Source organism: Hipposideros armiger, unplaced genomic scaffold (assembly GCF_001890085.2).
Source record: "Hipposideros armiger isolate ML-2016 unplaced genomic scaffold, ASM189008v1 scaffold_258, whole genome shotgun sequence".
Taxonomy (NCBI): Eukaryota; Metazoa; Chordata; class Mammalia; order Chiroptera; family Hipposideridae; genus Hipposideros; species Hipposideros armiger.
In genome coordinates this window covers 2,138,286-2,166,140 of record NW_017731608.1, presented here as the reverse complement: position 1 = coordinate 2,166,140, position 27,855 = coordinate 2,138,286, and the positions used below count along the sequence as shown (strand labels likewise).

General features: G+C 48.2%; 1 protein-coding gene across 4 annotated transcripts in view; it reads right to left on the bottom strand.

Annotated features, from left to right (window-relative positions):
• The window catches only part of PTPRJ (protein tyrosine phosphatase receptor type J), a 181,084-nt gene extending 153,235 nt beyond the window's left edge, over nucleotides 1–27,849 (bottom strand). The window contains exon 1 of one of the 4 annotated variants that reach the window (XM_019656471.1): nucleotides 27,754–27,849. In XM_019656471.1, the coding sequence (XP_019512016.1) occupies nucleotides 27,754–27,849 (96 nt within the window). Of the gene's footprint in view, nucleotides 1–1,869; nucleotides 1,921–2,646; nucleotides 3,418–27,753 lie in introns of those variants that run through there. The other 3 variants (XM_019656470.1, XM_019656473.1, XM_019656472.1) reach the window with 3 other exon arrangements.
• Nucleotides 27,850–27,855: the final 6 nt, after the last annotated feature.

Genomic DNA, 27,855 nt, shown 5'->3' with positions numbered 1-27,855 from the left:
CCCCCCGCCCCCACTCCCTCATCCCAGAGAATTCACTTTTAAGATTTCTCCAACTCTGGCGGCAGACCCAGGGCTTCCTGCCTCTCCCGGCCCCTCTGCTCCCAGCCCCAAGCCCAGCAACATCCCTGGGGTATAAGTGACCCCTGGCACTATACTAGGATTTTGCAAAATGGATTCTCAACAAAGTGGCTGGACAAAGAAAACAAGTAAGTGTTGAAGTTTCCAGAATGTAAAGAGTTACAATCCCTTTGCATATACAGAGGGAGGGGAAAAAAAAAAAACCTGGAAGAATACATATGCACTATAATATTAAATGATATAGCTTCTTAGGGTTAGAGATGACTTTTATTTCCCATTTTGGGCTTTTCTCTACTTCCAAATTTCACATAAATAAGTATCAAGTTTCTTTTTCATCAGAAATAAATCAAATTCACACACATCTCTCCATCCTAGCCAGCTAGATCCATCACTGTTTTCTTCCATGTCACTGCAGGAACTAACTTACATTTCTAAAGTGCATTACAGTTTATAGAGTACTTTTAAAACCGTAAGACTTCCCAGGAGTCCAACAGGGTCTTATGGCTTTCTGCTTCCTGACAGCCTCACAAGTAGGCTGAGCCTGGCGTCTCTGCCCAGAGCTCTATGAAAAACCAGGACACACTGGACTATCCTCACTCACTCTCATCCCTGTCCCTCCCCGCAGCAGGACTTGGCAGCTGGCAGGCCTCAGCAGCTGGCAGGCCTCAGCAAGGAGCTGTCTGTGTCCCACAGAGCACAGACATGGTGCATGCAGGTAAGAGCACCGGTAGCATCCCCCCTCGCATTTAAGAACAAGGAGGGTCAGCAAGGCTCCGTGGCCTGCTCAGAGTGGCGAGAGTGCAGTGGCTGGATGCTACTGCCCAGCCGGAGATGACCTATTGCCAGATAATGGGAGTGAGTGATCAGAAAAAAAAAAAAAAAAGCAAAGAGATGATACATAAAAACAGAGGTGGCCGTTCCAACTAATTTACATCTACTCTGCAAGTTTGCAGAATGTCATTTACAAATCACAGACATTTTTACAGCAATGTGCAAGCATCTATGCACCCCCTCTCCCATTTAACCCCATGAGACATGTTATTATAGCCCCATCTTACAGGTGAGAAACCTGTCTATAGCACAGAGATGAGCTCAGCCACCCAAGGCTCCCAGGTTCTACTGTCCCTCGGGGGACCACGTCCCCCCACACCAACTCCCTGCCCCAGATGGTCCGTACTGTCCCTACACCACACTAGGTGATGCATAGATCAAAAAGGTCCCGGGCTTCCGCCCTTTCCTATATGACAGTGGTGACAAGTTCAGCTGAAGGGTCAGCTGCCTGGGTTCAACTATGGCTCTACTAACAAACACTTCTGTGACCTTGAGCAAATTGCTTAATCTTTTTTAAGCAAATGACTTCATCTTTCCCACCTGTAAAAAGGGGCTATCATAGTCCCTACTCATCTGCTTGTTTTGGGCAATCATTCAGATCATGTCTGTAAAGCTTACCACACTGACCAGTACACAAGCCAGTGTTCCTGAAATGTTTATTATCATCACCGTTACTATTATTATTACCAGAAGCAGCAGCAGTGTACACAACGCAGGCAGAACACAACACACAGGCACAGTGCTGCCCACCAAAGACTTCCGTGTTCATCTTCTCCTTCACTTTCTCACAACAGTGCCCTGAGGCTGGCAGGGCAGGAATTAGGGTGCCCATTTTAAAGATGAGGCTACTGAACTCAGAAAGGTGGCTTACCCATATGCACACAGCTGTGGCCAGGACTCAAGCTTCTTGGTCCAAGTGCAGAATCCTAAACTCTTTCCCATTCCCATGCAGCCACCTACCCCACAGAAGTTTCGGTGAGGTCTCCTTGGGGCCATCTGGTTTTCTGTTGGGGTGCAGACTCAGGCATCTCCCAGTGGGGAAAGTCATTTAATCTCCCCAGGCCTCATTTCCTCCTCAGTGCCACCTGCTCCTCCTGTCCTTCTCTGACCCCGCTTGGAACCCGAAGCACCACAAGCAGCCGAGCACCCCCACCCCCACCCCACCCCCGCCCCAAAGGAATCCACAGTCAGAGCCTTCCTCAGCCTTGTGTGTGACAGTCAGGTCAATTCAAGCCACTTGAGACCGCCACTCCAGCCAGCCTGGCTTCCTGTGGCACCCACAAAACAGTGGCTGCAAAAGCAAACAGACCTGGCTCCTGGGGTGGGTCCTAATGGGGAAAAGCGCCATGCGGTGGACAGACCTCCCCACAGGCTCGCTGGGGATCTCACACAGGCATCTTACCACTATTTTTTACATGGAGTTATACTCAGCTCCATCCACCAAGGACTTACGGTGGCTTAGAATAATACAAACAACGTAAAAGAATAAAATAAACAATCAAGGCAATCAGGCCAAGAGAAAAGAAGTGTAGGGAAAACAACAAAGCTGGGGTAAGATCACACAGAGAAGTATGTGCCATATGGCCTCTTGCTGCAGAAGTGTCAAGACGGGCCACAAATCTAGCTCTCAGGTGCTTAGTGGCTACAGCCAAGGAGAAACATGATCAGCCATGAGATTCTCGGTGCCCAGAACAGAAAACAAACCAGTTGTTCCCGAAGAAGCACGTCTTTCCCTACCTGAATCAGAGCCTCAGAGAAGAGCTTCCATCGGACCTCAGTAAAGGAACATGGTGGTATAGCAGTGAGGCCTGGAATCCCCCCACCACAGGCCCTGATGTCTCTTCCACGCATTCCTTTCTTCACCAGCTCCTCTTGCAATTCAAAGGCATAATCCAAAAAGGACAATTCAACCAAAGTGTGCAAGTCACTTTACCGCTTAAAGCCTCAGTTACCCGATCTGTAAAATGGCCCACTTATCTGACCAAGCTATGGTGAGGGTGAAACAGGATAAAGTGTGATAATTCGCCTGTATGACACATAGTAGGTGCTCCATGAAGATCGGTTCATTGCTTCTGCACGAATGTAAGTTCCTCCAGGGTAGAGCTCTTGGTCTGAACTAGTCACTAAATATATCCCAAGCATGTAGAATGGTCACTGGCACATAGTAGGTACTCAAGAAATATGTGTTGCGTGAATGAATAAGTTTCCTGCATCGTATTCCTGAAAACACCAGTCTCGTGAGCTACTTCTAAAAAGAGAAGCAGGTACAAGGTAAAACAAAAACCTGAGGAAAACAAGAATTTTATATCCCCCTCCCGCTTAAAAAGTCATAAGCATACCGAAGGCTCTTAGAAGTCCTGCAGGATAGACACCTGTTTGATTTTGGTTAGCTCAGAGTTCTTCAAACTTTCTTGACCATAACACCCCTTCTTTTCCCCCCACAAAATAGGAGATAGATCCACAGGTATCCTCAGAACCCTAGGGGACTCTTAATTGATCCTAAAAAGAAAAGGGATAAGAGATGGTCCCACAACAGCCAAGGAACAAACAGCACCCCCACTTTACAAGCCAACCCCGTCTCTACTGCAACCACCTGTTAACTCTGCAACACACTGCATTTTTTTTTTTAATCCAATGGATCCTTCAGCCCTAAACAGCCCCCTTTGTCTGGACACATGGACACTCTGGCTGCCCCTGAACATTCCAGAACCCACTTGCTCAGCTCAGCTTCAGCAAGACCAAATCCCAGGCTCCTGGCTAAGCGTCTCGCCTGAGCTCAGAGAAACACCCAAGTCGAAGCAAAGATCCCCGAGACTGGGGTGAGGAAGGGTCCTCACCACCTACTGGGGGCGGCACTTCCTCTGAAGAGAGTGGGGGAGGGGAGATCTGGGTAGGTGTCCGAGTCAGGCCCCCAGCTCCCAGAGTCCCTGGGTGGCTGCCCGCAGGGTGCGTCACATGCTTCTGTTTAGCTCACTGAGCCCAGAGGCTGCCTGGCAACAGGCTCCCTGGCTGTGTCCACTGCTTATTTACCCACGCCGATGCTGTCACTGCCGCCTCTGCAGGTTGGTGCCGCCACCCTAGTTCCCAGAGAGCCAGAGGACAGGAGGTCAGGCCACACAAATGACTAGCACCCCCTCCCCCACACGAACCAGAGCTCTCCTAGGCACACCACAGGGCCTGCCAGGCAGGAAATGATTAAGGAGTATTTACTGAGCGCTTCCGGGCAGCAGAGGGCTGCTCCCAGCCTCAGCTACCCGCTCCTCCAGCAGGTCCTAGTCACTCATCTGTGAACCGCTGTCAAGTGCCTACCAAGTACTGAGTACTGAGTACCAAGTACCAAGAACCAGCAGGGATCCGACTTCTGACTAGAATGCTGGCCTTCACCTTGGACCTCCATATGCTGCTGGGCTCCAAGGCTGCTGTCCACACCTAATGTGCAGCTACATGGCCACGAGATTCACTGTCCTCCTGGTATAGGTCTGCCTATTCCACGTGTTTGGAAGAAATTAAAGTGGCGTGTGACAACAAACATGGGCCCAAATGGAGTTTCGTTTCACTTGTCATTTACCTTCTGTCCCATAGGACTGGACACCTTGAATGCAACCTTGAAATGCATTCCCAGCAGTCCCGGAGCGAGGTGCTGGGGAGAGGAAGATGGATGAGACCCGTAAGCACTCGCTCAAGGGACTCACAGTGGAGGCTCTTCTCCCAGAGCCGCCTCCAGGTGCATCTCTCCCGTCCCACTCCCTGTCTGTCACGTCCTGCTTGCTGCCTAGACCTTCCTCCCTAAAGGTGGCATTGCTGCCCCTCTGTGTCCCCACCAGATCGATCATGAGTCCTTTGACAACAGGGACAGTCCACTCCATTTTGACTCCCCTGGTACCCAGTACACAGCTTGGCACAAAAGCAGGCGCTCAGGGGAACGGTGCTGAATGAACAGGAACGGCAGGCAACATTTTGTCTGGCTAGACCTTCCGACAAAGCCTCCTAGATGCCAACCTTGAAAACACCACTCTGGGCTGTGGCGAATTCAATTAGCACCACGGAGAGACTAAGCAAGGTTGGCCTGCAGGGATGCTACCAGCCCAGCAGTCACAGGAAAAGGAAGAAGAAGGAAAACCGGGGCAACAGCCAGCATGGCGCTCACCCCAGGAAGACCCACTTCAGTGCTGCCCAGCCCATGTCCCCAAGTTGCTTTAGACCTAGGCCCATGTGACCCCCAAGAGCCACTGAAACACACCCCAAAGGAAACTGCTCTAGCTCAGTCATTTCAACAGAGCTACCCGAGAGCCTCCCTACTGCCCTTCTCAGCGGTATTTTTTCATAAACTGAAAATCAGTTCATGACCACCTTCCCATGTGGAAGAGAGACGACTGTGGGCTCCCTTAAATCCAAGGTGAAATGCCAGCTTTGCCACTCCCTCCCCGTGTGATCTTGGCAGGGCCCTAGACCTCTCTGAGTCTGGGTATCCACATCTGTGAGATAGAAAGGCCACCAGCACCTCGGGGCTATTGAGAAGGCTAAATGTCACAGAGTGAGAGCAAGTGCCTGGCACTGTCAGGACTTCACAGATGTGTGTCACTTCCCCATTCCTGGGAATTCCTCAGCGTTGGGCCCAAGCACAGGCAATACGTACAGTGTCTCAGGCCCACTCTGGAGCCCAACTGCCTGAGTTCTAATCCTGACCCCATTCCTAGCTGTGCAACCTCAGACAAGGTGCCTGAGCTCTCTGTGCCTCCGTCTCCTCACCTGCAAAAGGAGGGTAACAATATCCTGACTTCGGAGGGCTCTCGTGAGGATGGAAGTGCTCAGAGCAGGCTTGGCTCACAGGAAGCTCTCAGTACACATATTGGCTATTGTTACTATTATTACTAACCCCATGGCTGACGTTTATATTGCTCTCCGCAGCTTACAATCGATTTTCAGGCACATGATCTCCCTGGGTCCTGGAGGTGTGGGGGGAGGGGGAGTCAGCACTGAGCTACTGGGACAACTATGCCCAGCCTACAGTGGAGATGGATGTCACTGGACCCTAGCAGTGTTTTGTTTGGTTAATTTGATCAATACATTTTGAAAGCAGGAAATTTAACATTAAAAACTCCCTATTTCCAACTTTTCTTAAGAATCAGAACAACTGACAACGCTGGGTTCCCTCAGGTTCAAATCTCGGCTCCAACACAAACTAGTTTTTGGCCTTTGGGCAAGTTACTTAACCTCTCTGCAACTCATATGCCTCAACTCTCAAAAGTGGATTAAAAATCGGAGCTACCTCACTGGGTTGTAGCGAGGATTAAATGAGTTGAAATTAGTAAAACACACACAAAAAAAATAGTGTTTGAATGGGTAGTGGTCACAGGTGAACAACACTGTGAATGTACTCGATGCCACTGAATTATACACTTAAAAATGGTTAAAACAGTAAATTTGAGGTTATATATATTTTAGCTGTGAGAATCATTCCACAATATATATAAACATATATATAACTCAAACCATCATGCTGCAAACTTATACAGTGAAATATGTCCATTATGTCTCAATAAAACCGGGAAAAAAATGTTGAAAACTTGGTGGGGGCCGGCGCTCCCCTTCCAACAGGACATGTTCTCCTTGTCTGCCCGAGCCCCCGCGACTCTCTACAGCTCATCAACACCAATCACGCACGGATGGCCCATCACATTCTGAGCCGCACCCCTGCTATGAGAACTAATGAAAATACGGTGCGTAAAAGCAGTAACTTGGAACACTCTGGTAAGCATTGCCTTCCTTCCTTAAGTCACTCCATTCAAGATCGCCAATCTAGCAAGTGGAAAGGCCGAACACAGAAACCAGGATGCCTTCCGCCTCCAACTCCAGTTCTCGTCTCACATCAGCACAATGCCGGCTGCCTTACCTACGGACATTGTCACCGCATAGGCTTGGTCTTAATGGATCTCTCTTATAAAGCAGCACAAGGCCCCAAGCTATAAAAAGTATCAAAACCGATCAAACCTCATAGATCAAATGTCTTACAATGTGTGGTGGGTCCTGTGCAACAAGGAACACTCAAGGGCAGGCGGTGCCTCTGCCAATCTCTGCTGTGCCTAGTGGGTCTGGTCCCTGAACAGGCAGCAGTGACCACCATTGCTCCTACCAGCCTCCTGGAACGAAGCTCCTAAGGGCCCAACTCAAGTCCCACCTCTTCAATTCATTCGACAAACATTTACACAGGCCCTGGGACAAGGTGCCCTTGGGGAGCCCAGTCTATTTAGGGAGACAAAAAAAACCAAGAGTTACTTCAGTGTGGGCAAGGGTCTGGTGGCAGGAAAGGGCATGGCGCACTGGAAAAACTGCAAGAAATGTGGTGTGGTGAGCCCACACAGTATGTGTGTCCAGATTCCAGAGGCACTGGGGGCTTTGATGGGCTTGGAGCAACAGATAACATGGTCTGGTCTGACCACTTAGCCACTATGCCATGACTCGCCTGGGGAGGTCAAGGCTGGAGGCATGGAGCCCCGTTCCTGAAGGCCCAGACATCTCACTCAATTCCCACAACAGCCCGGAGCTAAAGTACTATTCCCACAGCACAGACCAGAAGCCTGAGCTTGTAAAGGTCTGGGGCTTGCCCACAAGGGCGCATGGCCATTCTGTGGCAGAGCTTGGCCAGCCTTGACCCAGGTGTGCCAGACGTGCTGTTAAACACCACACTCACACATCCATACGAAACACATTTTTGAGTCTGAAGTCTGGGTTTACACCTTCTGTCATTCTGTAGCCCACATCTTTAAATATCTTCTCTGATGAACATTTTCCCACATCGTTAATCGTTCTTTCAAGGCATCTGTCAGTACTGTACAGTCATCCACGATTTCAGCAATCCCTCACAGCTTAACAGTCAGGCTGTTTCGAACCCACAGCTTCTTGGTTTTCTCTGACCCGACCAGGCCACACAAAGTTCATCTCACTGTGTTCTCATGGGGGGGAAGCTCTGTCACCCTGATACCGCCCGTTGTGTGACTTATCTGGGGTGAGGGTAACACAATGACTTTCAACGTTGTATCAGCAAGTTTTATTATAGCAGGAACCCTACCCTTTCATTCCCCAACCCACCTCCCAAACTCAGCCTCCCAGTTTTGCCAACCATAAGTTCATTTGGTTCCCGGGTTGGCTTTCCACTGGCTGCAAACACAATGAATGGGGGCGGCAGGTAGGCGCCATCTGGAAGCCACACCTCCAGGACCTAGGCATGGTCACCCTGCCCTCAAATGGCCAAAAACAGCAGAGATGACAGAATCCAGCAGACAGCTTCGACTCTTTCCCAAAAGGAACAGACTTCCCCCCAGCAAATCACGAAGAACACATCAGAATTCCACCCCCAGAAAGTCAATTCTGCATCATTAGAAACAGGTCAAAGCTAGGATGTTCCCTGAGTACCCTGTGTGCTCGCTAATGGAACTTTGGTGTCTGGAAGAACCCGGAAGCTGGTCTCCCACTGTGACCAGCGGTGCCGTCTTGGGCTAGTCGCTTCCCTTCTCTGGGTCTCAGTTTCAACACCTGCGAAGTGAATGGTTTGCACTAGATGATCCTTAAGGTCTCTTCCTTCTCTGAATGAAACGCGTGGGCCTGACCAATTTTATACATGAACAGTGACTGTGCTTCATGATGAAAATCGATTAGGGGCAGCCACCGACCAGCAGCTGCTTACTGGAGGCGAGAGAGCAGAAACGCACAGAGGAAGGCTCTCACACCTCCGTTCCCTGCCGTCCTCACAGTCAGGACACAGGAGAACACAGCACACGCTTCTCTGATGGGGCTAAGAGCAGGATTCTGACTTCGTCTAAGAAAAGCTCATCTAACGTGCATCCCATAAGCCTAGCTTCTCTTTTAAGACAAATGTGCTTGTCACGCTTCAAAAAAAAAACACAAAATTAAGTGACTGATTCATAACAACCCAGCAAAATACTGGAGTCAGAACAAGAGCAAGTCATTGCAACGCCAAATCTAAAGGGGAGCTTTCTGTCTTTTTTTTCTAACTGGCAATGACAAGCTTTTCACAAAACCCAGGCAAGCTGCACATCAGTGATAAAGGGGACAGTCAGACCTGACACTGGAACAGAGACAAGCCCAGATAGGAGAGGCCTCCCGAGTGACCTCTAGGACCCAGGAAGACCTCGATGGCTTTAAGGTGATGCCTGGTCACAATGAGGGAGGGAGGTACTGGGGGAGGGGGAAAAAGGAGGGAGGCTGCTGGTGCTGGGGGTAGGTCAACACCACACTCTTCCCAGAAACAAAGGCTCAAATTCAAACACTAGGAAAAAATCCATAGTCTCTGGATTATAACCAGCTCATTAGCCTCTGGGTAGCGGCTTTCACAGGGTTCAGAACTCCCCCAAATGGGCAGGGATGTCCTCCCAGACAGGCAAGTTACCTCCTCCCCCAGAACCTGCCTGCACCTGCTGCATGTCCCCCTACTCCCACCCCCCGCCGCCTCCTAGATAATTAGCTCTGCACCCCCTTTCTCCTCTTCTCCCCTCCCTTCTCCCGCCTTTCTCCCCCACCATTCACAATGGTCTGGAGGGAGGCAGGAGGCTAGGAGAGCCCCAGGTTCCAGATGAGGAAGGTGAGGCTTAAAGGAGACAAGATTAGACCAAAGTCACAAAGGTCGTGCTAAGAATCCAACCCACTCTCGTAACTCCAAGTCAGTGTTCTTTCTGCATCACATCTACACACCAGGTCCTGACCATACGGCATCTGAAACACTTTCCCTCCCCCCCCCACCCCGTACCCCACTCACACAGGTACACACGCACCGCCCACTCCGTGCAGCTTACTGTCACTCTATAGTGCCACTCAGTCTCTAGGCCCCTCCCAGCAAGGCCACCAAACCTGGCCTCCCCCGGGCAGGGGCGTGTTGGCTGGCTCGGAGCTGGACAGAGCTGGGATATACCATTTTCTAGCTGTGCAGCTGGCTTAATGGCATTGAACCTGAGTATCCTCACCTACGAAAAGGGGATAATAATAGACCCTGCCTATTATTACATAAAGCTTGCCCTAGACTGGCCTGGGAAGAGCAGGGACACACACAGGCCTGCACACAGCACCGGCTCAAAGACTCCAAACGCCAGTTCAAAATCCTCCCACATTAAAAATATGTGTCCACGCAAAAACCTGTCCACAATTGTTCACAGAGGCATTATTTGTAATAGCCCAAAAGTGGAATTAATCCTAACGTCTATCAACTCGTGAAAAGAGAAGTAAAACATGGGATAGCCCTGTGATGGAATATTAGTTGGTCATAAAAAGGAATCAAGTATTTAAATGCTCCAATAAGGACGGACCTTGAAAACGTTAGGCTAATAAGCCAGATACAAAAGGACAAATTTTGTATGATTTCACTTCTATGAAATACATAGAATAGGCAAATTCTAAGAAACAGAAAGCAAATTGGTGGTTGCCAGGAGCTGAGGGGAAGGGGGGCTAGGGAATGACTGCTAATGAGTGTGAAAAAATCCTGGAACTAGATAATGGTGACGGTTGCGCAATTCTGAACATAAAAACAACTAAATTGTACACTTTAAAAAAGTGATTTCATGGTGTGTGAATTATATCTCAGTAAAGCTGTTATTTTTTAAATTGCCATTAAAAAACATAACAAAACCATAAAATGATTGATATTTACAATCTGAAAAGAAATCCTCCCATGATGCCTCGTTCTCTCCATGATAGGGTCTAAACCCTACCAGACATCTGAAACCTTCAAGTCCCCAGTTGACCTGCCCCAGACACTTTGAATTTGCCAGGCGTGACCCCCTCCCTGTAGAAAAACGAGTCTTCCCCACTGCAGGCCTGGCCTCCCGATATTCACCCCCAAACAGCAACCAAGGGGACTCGCTTGGCCTTACTCCTGCCTCCACTCCTGGCTGTTTCCCTGACGCCTGCACTGTCTGTGACTTGAAACTGTCTCCAGCCAGCCCATCTTATCCGTCCCGCTAAACTGGAACCTCCTCAAGGAAAGATACCTGGACTGGCCTATCTTCCTCCTCTTCTATCCCCACCTCTCAGGCCACTGTGGTGTCAATACCAACAGCAGGAGCCCCAGGACTTCCTGTGTGCTAAATCCTTATTAACACAATGTTCTTGATCCTGACCTGCATCACACTGTCAGACTGATTTAGGTGGAGGAAGAAAGGCAGCTGGTGGAGGAGGGGCAGGGAACCTGATCAAAACTCACCTTTCTCCTTCCACTGTGTGCAAGCCCCTGCTACCACTTTTAAGATGTCATCACAAGGGTCTAGATAGCTAGTAGGTGCTCAGTAACGTTCTATGCTGCAAACGTCCATCCAGCCATCACAGAATTTGAGTTTAAAGCTAGGTACTGGAGAGCAGGCACCCCTAAAATTAGCCCTAAAAATGAAATGAATACACTTGATTATCTCTGCAGTCAGGTAATAGACAACGAGGCCTAGCTGGTGCCTGGCTGCACTTAGAATTTTTCTGGGTACCACCAGACAAACGTAGATTGCAGTAGACAGTGGCTTGACATTTTCGAGAGCATAAAAAGAAAACTAATGAATTTTTTTAAAAGATCACACAAAACAGCTTCTATGTTGCGTCACGGACGGTCAAAACGCGGTGTGAGGCAGGCACCACACCACCCGGTTGGCATGTCTGCAAATGTAAATATTAAATTTGTTTTTTAAAAAACGGTAACACCCAGTGCCAGTGTGGGCATAATGAAACAGGCAGTTTCATCCATTCTAATGGCAATGTAAACAGTGCACCTCCTCTGGAAAGCTAGTCGGCAGATGGTGTCAAAGATTATAAAGATTCCTGGAAATTAATCCGGAAGAAATCATTTCTGTTTCATAGAAAAGGCAATCTGCATGAAGATTGTCACCCCTGCACTACTGACAATCGTGAGAAATTGGCTACTGCTGAAATCTCTAAATAAGAAAAAGGTTAAGTGAATTACAGTACATCCATTCCATGCAGTATCCTGCAGCTCTTAAAAATTATGGTTATACCATCCATGTATCACCGTGGAAAAAAATGTTTTCTTCACTTAGCTTTTTGGCATTAAAGAGCCTAAAACTATCCCTGCTCCGTGATCACAATTATTTTAAATAATAAGAAGCCACCTAGAAAAAAACATCGTAGCTGTAACTACTTTAAAATTATAATAGCTCTGTGATGAGGGGGGCTTTGGGCTGGTTTTTTATTTTCCCCCTTTCTCTGGTTTCTCAATTTCTTTTAATGTTGTTACACCACTCTTACATAATTAGGAAAAATAAATTAAAAAAGAAAACCAAACTCATTTTAAAGCCTCCCTGTCTCACAATCGAGATGGAGTCCTGCCCACCCCCAAAATAAAGCAGCCACTTGAAATGCGGCTTTGGCTGTTCACATTTCCGTTTATCAAAACAGGGCAAGTCCTCCCAGAAAATGCCTCAGCAAGGTGACACCCAACCCAGGCCCATCACAGTCACAAACCCACATCTCCAACTAAAATGATCATAACCAAGAAAAGGGTGTGGGTAACCAGGCTGGAAAATGAAAGGTTGATGAATTGGGATAGTAGGAGTGAGGTTTACTGTTTTAATTGTTTTTATTAGCCATCGTCACAATGTCTGGCACGAAGTAGACACTCAGTAAATGGGAAAATGCACTCATTTGCCCACACTCCCTGCGTGCCAGGGCCCAACACACAGTGACACCCCTGGAGCCGGCAAGGTGCATTCCCTGAGGTCCTGTCAACAGAAGCTGTGTTTGGAAGTGAGCCCCTTCAGCAGACAGGAAATTGGTACGTTGTCACCAAGTTGAGAACAAAACAGTAAAAAAAACTTAAATGTCACTGTGAGTAAAGGTTAAAGGTGGGGAGGAACTAACTTGTATTGAGTGCCTCACACCAACACCAGTTCTGGGGCCACTGGGCAGGATTTCATCAGTTCCTAACACCCTGACTCCAGAACTCAGCTGCCAAAACTTGGACCCTGTTTCCCCGATTGATTAGCTGTGTGACCTCGGGTTGGTTGCTTAATCTCTCTGTATCTCGTTTTCCTCTCCTATAAAATGAAGACAAGCAAGAGAACCACCTCATTAAGCGGTCATGAGGATTCACTCAATTGAAACATATAAAGCACTTAGCACAGTGCCTGACACACAAAAAAGCGTTCAAACAGTAACAGTTACTCACTAGTATTGTGATTCCATTTTGCAGACAAGACGACCTGGGCTTCAGAGAGGTTCAGTAGTTTCCCAAGATCACACAGCTAGCAAGAGCAGTGCTGAGATTCAAACTCAAGTCCAAAGAACTTCAAAATCTGTGTTCTTTTTACTAAAGCAAGCTAAACCCCATCCCCAAGGATTACTGTGATCCCCTCCAATCTCAATCCAATCTTTCTCTCTCTCTATCTCTCCCCCCCCCCAGCTGTCATGGCAAAAGGTAAAAATATTATGAAATAACTGGAAATAACATGGGACTGAGAGACAGCAAACCAGCATTCTAGTCGATTGGACCTTGGGGATAACACCGTCTCCATGGCATGGTTGTTCTTTCAACTCGTCCATTTAACAAACATCTTTTTGAGTCAAGCTCTGTCCTGGGCATGAGGGATGGAACAGAGGAGCACACAGGAGGGTCCCTGCCTCCTGCAGTTCATACTCCAGAGGGTGGGGAACCAGAAATAGTAAACTAATAAGATAGTTTCAGGTGTGAAGGGGACTGAGGAAATGAACAGGATAATGAGATAAGGGGTGTGGGCAAGGACAAATTAAGGCCTGAGAAGGAGCCAGGAGGATCTGGGGAAGAACACTGCCCCCCCCCCAGGGAGAGCGGGGTGGTGCCAGCTGCCGCCATAATAGAGGCCGTGAGATCGGAGCCCATAGAGGGTGGACAGAGTCAGAGGGGAGGGAAGGGTCTGGGCACCTGATCTGAGGGTCAGGGTCTTGCTGGCCACCATCTGAGATTATCTAAGGGCAATATGAAGGCACAGAGCGTTTTAAGCAGTGGACGAACACAACCTTGTGGGACAAGAAGAGTCTCAGCAGGAAAGTGAAAGAGCCTGGTGTAGAGCTGGCACTTCACAAAGGCTTTTCCCTCTGGTTTTCCTTCTCCTTGTGCCACTAACGCCACATAACAGTGGACAATCATGCCCTTTCTGGGCCTGTTTCCAAAAAAAGACTTGGTCTCAGTGGTTCTCAACTCCACCTCCTACATGAGGTTACACATTAACCTCACATGAGGGGTTTGGAAAAATTACAATAAAACAACAATGCTTGGGCTGGTGTGGACCACTGGTCAGGAGTGGGGGCCTCCAATCAGCAGTTCCTAAAAGCTCCCCAGGGGCAGCCATGCTTGAGAAGAGCCCACCTAAAGGGGCTGTGAGTCTTCCTTCCCCTCCATGATGTGAGCACTCACTGGGAGGGAGGCCCAAAGACAGGACACGCTGCCTTCTGAGATAGCAAGCGGCTCCTCGCTGAAGACACACACAAGTCACATTCTTGGGGGTGAAATGAAAGAATCGGACACTCTTAAAAGATCCCTTCCAAAAGAGATAGGAAGTCTGTGGTTTTTTTGACTTACTGGGTGAGCTTCCAGTGAGCAAGTTGTAAGCCTCAGTGTCAAAAGCTATAACCAGAGAGAGCAAATTAACAGCATGGGCACCACCCCGTGTTTCTTGTGGCCATGGCAGACATCACTAGTTGATCCCAGCACTGCGTCCTGCTGAGCTAGGCCATCCTTCGTGGTCTGAGAATCTTTCTATGCAGAGCCCGGGCAGTCCCTACCAATCACTTAAAGGTGGACACAAACCAGAACCCATTTGTCTTCCCTCCCCAAGTGTCCCTAGGCCCTTTCTCACTGTGACATTCTTGGAGGCAATGATCCCTGTTATCTTCTTACTAGCAATGATTAACTACCAAGGTTTGTGGCAATGAGCTCGGCTGGTTTGAGCTGGTTTGAGGTCCTTCCAACAGTGAGATCACCCATTCCACCCCTGAGGGTGGTTTTGTTTTAAATCCTGAATCTCAGGCTTTGTCCTCCCCAGGTGCTACCTCCCCCCACCCCAGTAGCTGCACCCCCAAACATTTACCGAACAGGGCCTGAGTTAGGCTCTATGACTAGATCAGAGCAAACCAGTCCTACTCCTGGAAAAACTCATTAAAGCAAGAGCCCTGTGCTATTCCCTGATCCTTGAAACAATAATACGGACAGCAGCTGGCATTGAGGGAGCCCTTTCGGAATGCCCGGCACCGTGCTGGGGCTTCGCAAACATTTTCTCACGGGACCTTGATCACGACTCTCTGACGTGCTCCTTTATCCCGATTTGACACTCAAGAAAATTCAGGCTTTGAAAGCTCCGAAGTTGCTCTGGATCACAAAGCAGTCAAAGCGGGTGAAGGACCAGCCAGCCACATGCCCTCTCTGTGCCTCATCTCTAAAATGGACATGAGAATTACACGGGTGAAATGAGAGCCCAGCCCACTGTGTGTGACACTACAGGGGACACCTCGGAAGAGCTGGCTGGAGTCTGGGCTAAAGAACAGACAGCAGCATGTCCGGACCAGGTCTGACCCACACTGAGCTGGAAGCCCTTTTCTGGCTTCACAAAGGGACGCATTCCTGAAAAGCTGTGTGAACAGAGAGCGTCCAGGAAGCCAAGGCTCGTGCCTCTGGCTGGCAGCATCCCCCTTCCAGGGGGTTTCCTGGGTTGCCTCTCCTGCTGCAGTCCTGCTGCTCTCCCTCCCCTGGCTCTAAAAGGCATTATTAGCTCTAGGTTTCTGCCCTGGGGCCTCTACACTCTCGCAGAGCTGAAAACTGCTCCAGGGAGCTAGTGGGAGGGGGAACTTGGCAGTGAATCTCTTTGTAATGGGATCTCCCTTTGACTGGGTCTATCCCTTGTGTAGAACTTGGCACATTTGGCCCCAGCCCCACATCCCCTGCAGCAGAGCTTAGCACCACACATATCACATCAACACTGGCTTCCTTCCCCCTGCTCCCCCCACCCCTGCCCCCACCACCGCCAGGGTGGGGAAACTGTGTCAGTTATTCCCACTTTGTGGAGGAGGAAACCCAGGCTGAGAACACGGAGAAATGTGACACAGGAATTCCACCGGGTGCCGACACTCCCGGCACAGTGCTTGCTCGGCCACAGGAACCCTAAACAGAGCTCACTTGACAATCAAGGAATCGGATGTGAATCCTCTCCTGAGGCCTGGACACCTGGATATTTGTCACAGCTGTAAATGTTCCTGTTTAGAACTCCTGTCGCACCAGGGGAAGTCAGTTACCAACACAATCACACGGGAATGGGGGGACAGCCGGTCCCCCCACTAAGACGGCCAGGGCACAGGCAGCCTCCTACACCATTACTTCAAACCAAGCATTGCCTAAAGCAATGGTTCCCAACCAGGGCGCTTTCCCCTCTGGGGATATGTGGCAATATCTGGAGGCATTTTCAGTTGTCACAAGTGAGTGTGTCGGGGATGCTTCTGACATCTTGCCCGCAAAGGCCATGGAGGCTGCTAAACATCCTATAGCGCACAGGGCAGCCACCAAAGCAACGAATTCTCAGGCCCCAAATGTCAAGGGCTGAGGTTGAGAAGCCGTGGTCTAGGCTAGAGAAGAGAAGTGCCCATTCACCCCGACCACAGTGTCAGACAGCTGCAAAGCCCAAATGCCAGCTTCCAGGGGGCAGCGAATGCTGGCCACTGTGCGTGCATCTTCCAAAAGAAAGGAAACTACATGGTCAGGGGCAGGTTGACCCCACACCCGACAAGTCGTTTCTTTTCATTTTTAATGTTTATTGATGTTTAATATGTGCTGAATAATTCTTTGTGGTACACACCTGGTTTTATGTACTTCCTGTAACAACCCAAGAGCTGAGTCACCTCATCATCGTATTTTATGGATGAGAAAACAGGCGCAGAGGGGCTGAGCAACAGGGTCAAGGTGATACAAGGAAGTCTCAAACAGGCATCTGGCTCCAGGGCCTGAGCTTTTAACCACTCGCTCCCAGGAACAAGCCCAGAGTGAGACGGTCAACAGAGGTGACTCCGTGCTGTCTGATGTCCACGATCACAGGGATGGCCGCCCAGTCGCCAGAACCCATGAAGCCAAGTTGGAGGTTACTAGTGACTTTAGAGAAGCCCAGGTCTGAGCTAGGAAACTAATTTCACATCAGGTGTCAACTATAATGAGAACGCAGGATCAGAGAAGAAGGGGAAAGGTGGTGTCAGGTAGAGTGGTTTTCAAGATGAGATGAGCTGGAGGAACGGGTTGAGCCATGAAGTCAGAAGATGGGCGCCGTCTGGTGATGAGGCCAAGCTCTACGCAGCAGGCTCGGGACAGCAACTTAAGAGACACAAGGGAGGCTGGAGAGGGCTAGGCCTAGAAGGTGTGCTTGGTGCTCTTGAACTAAGTACAAGCCCTGCCTGAAGGACTTGACAGATTGGGATGGCCGCATCAGCAGGGAGAAAAGGCAAGCAGACTATTATTCTCCTCTAGAGAAGGCTGTTGGTGGCTATGGGATCTCTGCTGAGATGTCCTGCTCTCGCTTAGTTAGCATTATTCTCTTTTAGAGATAGTTATTCAAAGTGAGTATAGGACAACAGGGACACCTCACAGCAGGGCTCCTCAAATCTCGGGCACATGGCAACTGCAGCCCTAAAGTCAGGGGGCATGTTAATAAAGATAACTGAGGTGGGAGCAAACGTTTAGGACCCACCTACTAAGCGCCACTATATGGATTGGGTGCCTTACACACCTTCCCTCGCTTATCCCTAATACTGTGGCCTGGCAATTGTTACTCATTTTCAAGATGCCATAACAGGTTCTTAAGTACCTGGGCAGGTAGAGGGTCATGTGGCTGTCAGAGAAGCACATGGATTTGGATCCAAGCCTCTGCTAACCCCAAAGCCTGTGCCCGTCTCCGTGCTGCTTTTCTTACAGGACACCCTGAACTTATGTCATCCATGCCCAATTTCAAACTCTGCGAAATCCAAATGCATTCACAACCGGAAGGCCAGGACCCCTAGAAGATGCCATTATGTCATTCACTGGATCAGGGCCAAGGCCTCAGATTTCCAGGTGGCCTTCGCCACTATGGCTCCAGGTTCTAAAATCCATGGCTAAGATAACTCATCTTCTTGGGCTTCGGGGAGGATTTAATCGCGCCACATCCTGTCTCTGATCAGCAGGTGTCAACGTGCCACCCATCCCACAGGACGATGACTCTCCCACCTGTGAGAAGGGGCCTCAAGGCCAGCTGTCCTTCCCAGAGACTCACACACACCCTGGCCCACGTGGACAATCCTGTCCATCTCCCCCTCGTGTCCCCAAGGAAGCCCACACCAGTTGGGTGAGGTTCTGACCCAGTGTGTGGCCATGGACCAGATTATAACTCTCTGGGCCTCAGTTTCCTTCCCTGTATCTACCTCATAGGATTACATGAGTTAATAGGAACCAAGTGCTGACAACAGTTCATGATAAATATCCAACCGGTGTTGGCTGCGATTGTTATTTTTATCATCTCTATTTATCCTAAGACCATCATCAGAGGTGCTGGTTCAGAGACTTAATCAAAAAGTCATCTGAACAGTGTTCAGCACAAACTTTCAGAAACAAACTCGAAGATGAATCACAGGATGAATGAAATAAGGTGCCTCCATATAATGCAATGGGACACAGCAGCGAAAAGTTATACAAGAATATTTACTGGCAAGGGAAATGTTTGCATCCTATTGTCCCTACTTCACAAACTGCCCCTGAGAAAAGCACTGGAGAGAGAGCTCACCTCCCCGAGGGTCTGTGGGGTAGAGATTTCTTTGTTGTCTCCTGTATTTGCTGAAAAACTTCTGGATACAAATTTGGTATCTAATCTACAATACGCCCATGTTTGTCTTCAAAAAACATTTCAAAAGACTTTCCACTGAGTAACAGAGATTCCACAGGAAGAAGCCTCAGGTTTATGCTGTGGTCTCCTGGCGTGTCCCTGGGGAGGCATCTACCACAATTATTTTAAAAAGAAATTAGGTAAAAAAAATGTAAGTTACAAAGTATGTGTAGAAGGTAATGCTATTTTAGTATAAACAGATAGACAGAACACGCATAAGATCACCCATCAAAATGGTACCAGGGTTAACTTTGCAGGAGTGAAGATTACAGGTAATTTTGCTTTCTTCTTGTATTTAGTTATTTTTCAAAATTTTTGTGTTAAAAAAAAAAGCCTAAACTGACTCAAAAGGGAATCGAACCAACCTCCAGCCAAGTGGGTTAAGAGCCCCCAGCCAGGGGCCAGCGTGAGTCCCATGCAGATAAATGTGGCTGAAGGCAGCAAACCAGGAGGTAAGAGTCGGGCTGTGAGTGTGAGTCCTCACTCCGCACCAGATGGGTGACGACCCCTCAGAGCCGCAGCACCCCTCAGGTGGTCCTGGAACCTCATTCAAAGTACACAACACAGTTAAGTGTTAGCTCTCTACCAAACTCATCTACCAAACAACACAGAGCATGGCCAAGAGCTGTCCAGCAGGGGCAATCCCCCCAAAGTTTCCAGAAGGGCAGCTACTTAAGCCTCAGCTTCCAGTCCATCACTCCCTTCTTAAGGGACCTCTTCAGAAGTTCAGGAGCTGGTCCTTCCTGCACCAGCGACAGCAGGAGGGTTTTCAGCTATATATAGAGGCACTGACAAGGCATAATTGGGACTTCATACTGGTTTCCCACTGCCTCTGGAAACAAAGCCCATCTCCACCCCACACCCCGCACCCCGCACCTTCACCGCTGCATCCCCTACACATGGTGGCTTTGGAGAAGGGAGGAGGGGCAATGACTGAACCCATGATAAGAAATTCATTTTATATGGAATTCAGTACACACACACACACATACACACACACACACACACACACACGTATGTATAACTGAAACAAGTTTCCTGACACAATACTTCCTACTTGCAGTAGGAAAAATTCTGCTATTTTCTATTCTACCACTTTATAATGCTGGCCATAACTCACTGAAGTGATTTTATGACCCACAGTTTTAAATACACTGCTTTACAGCATACAAGTCTATGATTTGGTTTTCCGAACTTCACTTTAAAAGCACATTTTCTGGAACACATTAGGTGGAACTATATACGCTAGTCAAAGTACCAAAAACAGTAATTTCATACGGTTCAACCTAATGATTATGTATGAACCAAACTAGGGGACTCGACCGCCAATTTGCCTCTTGTAAGCTAATTCTAAATTTGAGTAATGTTCAAAACTGGGCAACACTATGAAAGTACATTACTATTGTGCAAAAGACAGATGACACCTAAATTGGACAAGCCAGCCTAAGCCATACCTTCAGTGGAAACAGCAATGACAAACTCACAGGGATGCTGTAAAGATTGAATAAGCTCATATAAAGGCCGTGTAAAGTAGAAGGCAAAAATTTTTTTTAATTTTTTGAAGTAGTAAATTATGTCAGTGTCCCCGTAAAATAAGGTAATAAAACAACAGCCAACATCTTTGGTAGATTTATTTCATGGTAAGATCTTGTTATGCAGATCAATTTAATCCCCAACAACCCTATGAGGTAGGAGTTCTTATTGTCCCCATTTTCCAGAGGAGAAAAAAATGAGACTCCAAGCATCAGTAGAGCTGGCCCAAGGTCACACAGGGAGGAAATAGAGGAATCAGGCCTGTCTGCCTCCAAGCACTGAGAATAGATCTCCCTCCATCCCCACAGCCACCCCGCAGGTCTCCATCTCCAGGCCTCCAGAGCAGGTCCACTCTCAGTGGGGAAGGAGGAACCCCAGGACACAGGACATGACAATGAGGTGGCCCCTCAGCCAGCAGCAGGAAATGCAGGATCACTTTGCTGCCATGGAAACAGGTGGCACAGTCAGCACAGACGCCCTCAGCCTCCCATCTCCTGCAATTACAGCCAAGGATTATGCCTTTAAACTTTCCGTTGTTGGCATAAAGTACTCCTTGTGGCCCAACAGAAAATGTACCCAGAGACGGGAGGCGACCACAGCCAAGCCGGCCAGGTTACAAGAGAAAGAAAAATGCTCAAGACAATGCAGGAAGGACTGTTTTTTGTGTGTGTTTGTTTTGTTTTGTTTTGTTTTTTGGGGGAGTGGGGAGAGGGGGACATGGCCAATATCCCTGTGCTCCTTTGGGGCTAGAACCACACTGGCCACTTTTAGTCACATCTCATGGTCACTTAACCTATATTAATTTAATTGTATTCACTTGTTAAAAGAGAAATATAACTTAAATTGTGCTATCGGGAGGCCTATATTGCTCCACATTACACGTTTTAATACGTACATATACATGCATGCATGTCTATAGACAATCCACTGTGGATTTATGCTTTTAAATCCAATTTAAAAGACTTTGTAGCACAATTTTGACAATTCATAATTATAGTCTCTTGCCCTAACTTTAAAATCTAACTCTTGAGTAAATGGAATATTGTGTAAGTTGTTCCTATATTTCTATATCCATTTACAGGGAACTTTAACAGAATATGATCTCACTTAACTTATCTAACTACCCTGTGTGAGCATTTTAGCGATGTGAACAACAAGGATCAGAGAGGTTAAGACACGGGCTAAAGACCACACAGCTAGTTAGGTGGTGAGGCCAGGATCCCAACCAGCAGCGTGACTCCAAACTATATACTCTCTTCACCATCCAAGGGGGTTTTATTTATCTCTGCATTCCTACGGAACAAGGGCTGCATCTAAAATAGCTGGAAGATATATATTTGCAACAGAAACAGGAACCTAAACACTAACAGTCTCCTCAATTCCAAGAGCTTGTGCAAATCCATAACAAAAGACAATTTTCTTAGTGAACAAGGAGTTAACAAAAAAAAGGAAGAAAGAAATACAAATAAGACCAAAACAAAGGAAAAAATGCTCAACTAACTCAAAATTAAAGACATAAATAAAAATAACAGGATACAATTTTTCATCTCTCAGACTGACACATATTGAAATTTTTAACAATCCCCAATTTAACTGATGGTATGGAGAAACAGACACTGTCCAAACCTATGGGGGCAGGTACCTACTGGGACAATGTTTCTAGAGGACAACTTCACTACAGTATCAAATTTTTTAATGCATGTACCCTCTAATCCAGCAATCATAAAATTAAAAATTCATGCTATGGAGATTGCTTTGATGGTTACACAAACTATGCACCAAAGACATTCTCTGAATCACGATTTGTAGCGGGAGGGAGGAAGAGACGAAAAAAAACTAAAGTGTCCACCAATAGAGGAACAGTCAAATAAATTATGGTGCATTTACACATCACAATATTACACAGTCATTTAAAAGAATGGCTTAAAGCTATTGGTACAATTTGAAATAATCTCCAAGATAACTAAGTAAATTAAAAGGCTAGAGTACAATGTATATATACTGTTTCCTTTCATGTAACTTTTTACATCGATGAACATAGATACTTGCCTACATTACATAAAAACACGTTTTCCTAGAAGGAAAGCAACACAGTTTCAGGTTGGAGGGTTTTTAACCTGGGCTTCACGAGTTTTCATAAAGCCTCTATGAAACCCCTGAATTTGGATACAAAACTGTAAATATGTGCATCTCTTGGGAAGACAGGCTTCTTCCCTTTTACGTACTCTGTAATGGTGTCATACTTCCCCCTCCCCAGAAAGAGAAAGAACCACTGTGTTACATAGATTGCCTATTGGTGCTAAACCATTAAGTAACAATTGGCTGGGACCCAGCACAGACACCCAGAAAACCGCTACCCCATTCCTGCCCTGGAGAAGGAGATAGTTTGTGGCATAAAAACGACATTGTCTGCTCAAGCCTCAAAAATGGCAACAGGGTACAGCTTCCCTCTAACAGGAAGAAGGAAAAGTGGAACTGAAAATTATTTGCATGTTTAAAATTAGACCTTCTGTGGGAGCTGACACTACTTTGCTTTCAAAATGCCCCCCATCTGCTGTCTCATTACCACCACCCCTCACCCAGGCATTTACATTCCATGGAAATTCTGAGACAATAGGAGGACTGCAGCTCCACTAATAAGGAAGTAATAACCAATTTCCTCCAGCTCCTGTCCTAAGAGAAGTCACCAGAAAAGCCAATGGAAAGCCAGCCTTAGGAGGTAATGACAGAAGCTGCTGTGGCCCTCTCTGGTCTGAGGTAGCCACCGTTCCCAGGGATCGCCACTTAAGAGACCCTCAGGCCCTGTTACTCTCATCACCACTCCTCTGGCAAGCGGTTTCTCTGCAGGAGCAACAAGAACACCTGGTATCACAGATGTGATCGGTTAGCGGGGGTCACCTTGAGTGATGTGTATAAGAGTCATGAAGGCAGGCTGCCTTTCGTGCTCACCACCATGGATGGCCTCCACTCCATACCTGCATTTTCCAAACTTAAGCAGTGTATCACCTGCACAAGTTTGACATAACCGCATCATCCTTACATAATTATTGACTCAGTATTTTTCTTCAGAGTTGAACTTTTTGTTAAACTTAAACAAACTGATTTACTATGACACTACAGATAGCCTCACTCTACCTATAAAATCATGGGCTTGATATGCAACTTACAATTTTTTTTTTTACTAATACCCCCTAAAATAAATAATTTTCAACATTAAAAAAAATGTTTTGTGACTGAGCTAAGTTCATTTTGCACACATACCCCCACCAGGTACAACCTTGCAGAAAACGTTTGATGAGTATTTCTTATATGAATTACTAATGGTTTGAAGACACTCTTCTCCTCATGTAATAGCCGCTGCCACAACTAACAATCGAATCATGCCTTAGATTTCACATACTAGTTCGTCTTCTATCTTAGTTGATCCTTTCTATCTTCCCATGAAGCAGGAATTGTTAGTCCCACTTTTCAGATAAGGAAATGAGGCATGTCACAGAGGTGAGGTGACTTGCCCAAGATTGTGCAGCTACTAAGTGGCAAAGCAAGGACCCGAACCCAGGTCTTCCCATTCCAGACCCCATTCTGTCTCCACTAAGGCAAGCTTGCCTGGTAAACTCAGGCTCCCAAGGAAATATGAACAGGAAAGAGGGTCCCTGAGTTGTCCGTGTTACAAATGGAGCAGATGCTACAGGGTTTAGGATGCAGAGAACTCGAAATGACTCCCAGCCCCATCAGGATTCAGGCCCCACAAAAGTCTGTCACCTCATGTCTCAGTTGCACACTAAAGATCTTCTCTAAAACACATGACTTCTCACAGTACAGGACAGTACACTGGGGCAGTGGAGACATCAGACCTGGCTCTGCCACGTACCGGTCATGAATCTTTGGTAAGTTCTGAACCTCAGTTTTCTCTCAGATAAAATGGGAACATTAACTGCACCTACCTCTTATTGTTCCTGAAATGATTAAATGAGATAATGCGTTAAAACCCTTAGCACAGTGCCTGCCACATATAATGTTACCTATTAATTACAATATTACCAGCAGCATTATGTTAGAAGGGAAATGCACAGAAAATTGCCTCTTACGTTGCACTCAAAATAATTCCCTTGGCTGAGCAGTGAATGAACTCAGAAGTAATTGCTGATTATGTGCTGGTTAAACCCAGGCCTACAGTCACTCAGCAACTCTGCCTAGGCCTCAACCCCAAGCAAAAATTACTTTTAGGAGCTAAATAACCTCTCCACTGACCAAAATTGCTCACTTGGGAGCCAGGATTCATTCTCTCTGCTTAGGAAAGCTTGGGTATTCCACAGTTATCTTTATCATGGGGCTAAACTTGAAGTCAGCTCAAAGTCACAGTCTAACCATAAACCAATTTGCTCTGTTTTCTTAAACTGTCTGCAAACAAAACATAACCCTTTGGTTTTTCCGTTGTTGTTCTGAAGCAAAACAAAAATATTTAAAGTCACCCATATGAGAATTTAACAAGCAATATAAAGAGGAGTCAAAATATTTTTTGTACTCTGAATGAAGCAGGTAGGTAAGTAGGCTTAAGGATTAGCTATAATAGATAATAAACACAAATGGTTATTATTCCCCAGGAAACAAGGAAGCACAGAAAAAGCAAACCCAAAACACTATAAGACCAACAAAACAGCTGTCAGTCACCAGCTTTTGTTTTTTTCATTTTTAAGCAGCCCACTATCAAGCTGATTCCATAAAGAGTCTGTCAGGACTACATTTCTCAAGAGAAGGGGAGGCAAGGGGGAAAAATCGCTTTGTCACACTGCCTAAAACATACACATACACCAAAATTAGTGTGCAAAAAAGCTATGAGGATGGGTGGAGTCAGACACTGCAACCAGCAAAGTCTCCAGGCTGGAATCATCTCCGACCGGCCTTCCTGTCTTGGAGAAGGGGATGAGATGCCAGGTTCAAAAATTGCTGTTCGGCCCCACGAAGCAGAGCCCTCCCGCATCTCAGCTTTCCAACTTCCACACCAGTCCTCAAGAAGCCCAAACAGAGCTGCTACATTTCTGTGACTTGTCTGTTTAACCTGCTAGTTGATTTCATTTTAAAACTCACTCTCTCACTCTCTCTCTCTCTCTCTCTCTCTCTCTTCCCCTCCCTCCCTCCCTCCAAGCCTCACAGAACCAGTCAAATGTCAGAGAGGTAGTCAGATGCCTTCACCCCCATTTCCTAACAACACCAGCTTTGAAAATCTCGAATATGACTTCCAATCTCAAATATGACTTGATGTTGAAAAGCTCAATTGACACCCACAGTTTCAGGAGGACACACCATGAGGCAGGGCTGTGCCTACAGGTAAAAGTAAGAACAAAGTGAAAACACGGCACACACACAAAAACATCATGAAAATACGAAGCACAGGGCAGGAGACCCAGGTCCCAGTCCCAGCATGCCTACTGTCTTGCCAGGCGACCGCAGCCTGATCACTGTCTTCTCTGGGCCTCAATATCTTCATCTAAAAGAAATGAGAGGTTTCGGCTATCTCAAAAGTCTAGTCCGGATCAAAATGCACTGATTCCTTGAAATATCCAACATCAAGCTGAACTGATAAATGTGAATTTTGAAGATGGCTTTTCAGGGAGCCCTTTGGATTTCCTGTTTTATAAGGTAGCCAAAAAATGAGAAATCGAGTCCTCCTGCATTTCTACAGAACAAATTAGAGAGGAAGGAAATATCTGAATAGGGGACAAGTGCGGAGTGGCAATATGCTATTGAAATCCAAGGAAGGATTGGGCAAGAAATAAATTTACCCAAGAAATTTTTCGCTGCTTCAAAAGCACAGCTAGCAACCACCACGACCGAAGCAAGAAAATTAATAATGCAATATAATAAAATATACATGTACTCAATTAAAAATAAGTGAAGATCAAGTATTTCTTTAGTATAAACTTTGGTGGAAGAGATCTTCAATTATAAGGCCTTTTCTTTTTTTTTTAGTCTCATAGACTGCTCTCCATGAATTTCCTTACAGGAACAGGGAGGAGGCAGTCATACACACTGTACCTTCACAAGAATCCCATCTGGACACCCTGTAATGTTTACAAAGCTCTTGCAGACATTAGCCAGTGGAAGCCCCAAACAATCTATGGGGCAGGTGGTGGTACACTCATCCTCCAAAAGCCATCACCTGAGGAGGGAGGGGGCTGGAGAGCTGGTGCAGCCCTGGAGCCTGGCCTCGGAGCGTCTTCTGACACCTGATCCCCTCTTCTCTGTAGGAGGTCACACTGCCTCCCAGGCCCTCCCTCAGGAGAGCCTGTTCAAAGCCTGCTGAGGACCACTGTGCGGGGACATGAGCAACCACAGCTCCTTCTCATACTGCCTGCTGGGCTGTACGGCTGCCCCAAAGCTGATGTTTCTGCTCCCCAGACAATCCTGGGTTTTCCTGAAAAGTTTTCCCTTAAACCAGGTTCCATCCTCAGACAAGCATTCACTTCCCAGGTTTCACACATCATCTCCGGAGAGCTTGCTCTCCGGATAAAACAAGCTAGGTTTTCATGCACAGCAGGGTATCACCCAGGCCCTTTCCACTGCGGGTTCAAGACCCTAGCGGGCTCCTAGAAGGCTGCGAGGACGAACCCGCGGCCAGGGCTGGGCGCGTCTGCTCTTTCACTTCTCTCCCTCGAGTTCCCCATCTGCGAAGTGGGACCGTCTCCCAGCTGCCCAGCCCCTCCCCCCAGTGGGAATATCCCCAAGGGGAAACGGCGCTTTCAGAAAGCTCGGCCACCAAAACGCCAGGCGCAGCATTCTCTGAAAAAGCGAAGCGAGAACCCCGGGCGGTGGGGGGAGAGCCGTCGTCCACCAAGCACGAAATAAACCCCCAGGGAAGCGAGTGACTTCCCCGGGAAGAGGAAGGTCCGCTGGAAGGACGCCGGCGAGCGGCCCCCTCTCCCCGGGTGGGAACTTTGTTCCCCAGAAGCGGTGTCCTCGGCCCGGAGGCCCCGCGCCTCGACCCCCGCCCGGCGGCCCTGCCCCACGCCCCGGCCGCCAATGCTGCCCTTCGGCCCGGCCCCTCGGGCCCTGCAGGCCGGGTTGGCCCCGCTCCGCGCCGGGCGCCCGCGGCACACACGCCCCCTCCGGCCGCTTCGGGCGGGAGAGCCGGGCCGGCCAGACGGGACCAGCTCCGGGAAGGGCGGGCCAGAGACGGCCTGGAGCCCGGGGGGGAGGGGGGGCTTCCACGGAAAAGCTCGGGCACCACGGAGCCCGCGCCCGCCCTGGGGTGCGGGGCAGCCGAGTAAGGGGCTCGGTCGCGCGCGGCGGGCCGGGTTCCCGCGAGCCCTCCAAGACGGGGCTCCGAGGACTCGGGCCCTCGCCAGCCCTCCGAGCCCCGCAGGCGGGCACCGCGGGCAGGTGCCGGGGATGCCAGTCCCGCCCCGCCCGCCCTCGCCCGCCCGGGCCCTCCGCCGCTCACCTGGCCCAGGCGACACAGCAGCAGCAACGGCGGCAGCGCCCAGCGAAGCCCGGGCAAACGCCGGGGTGGCCGCGCCTCCCGCGCCGCCGCCTTCATGCCCCG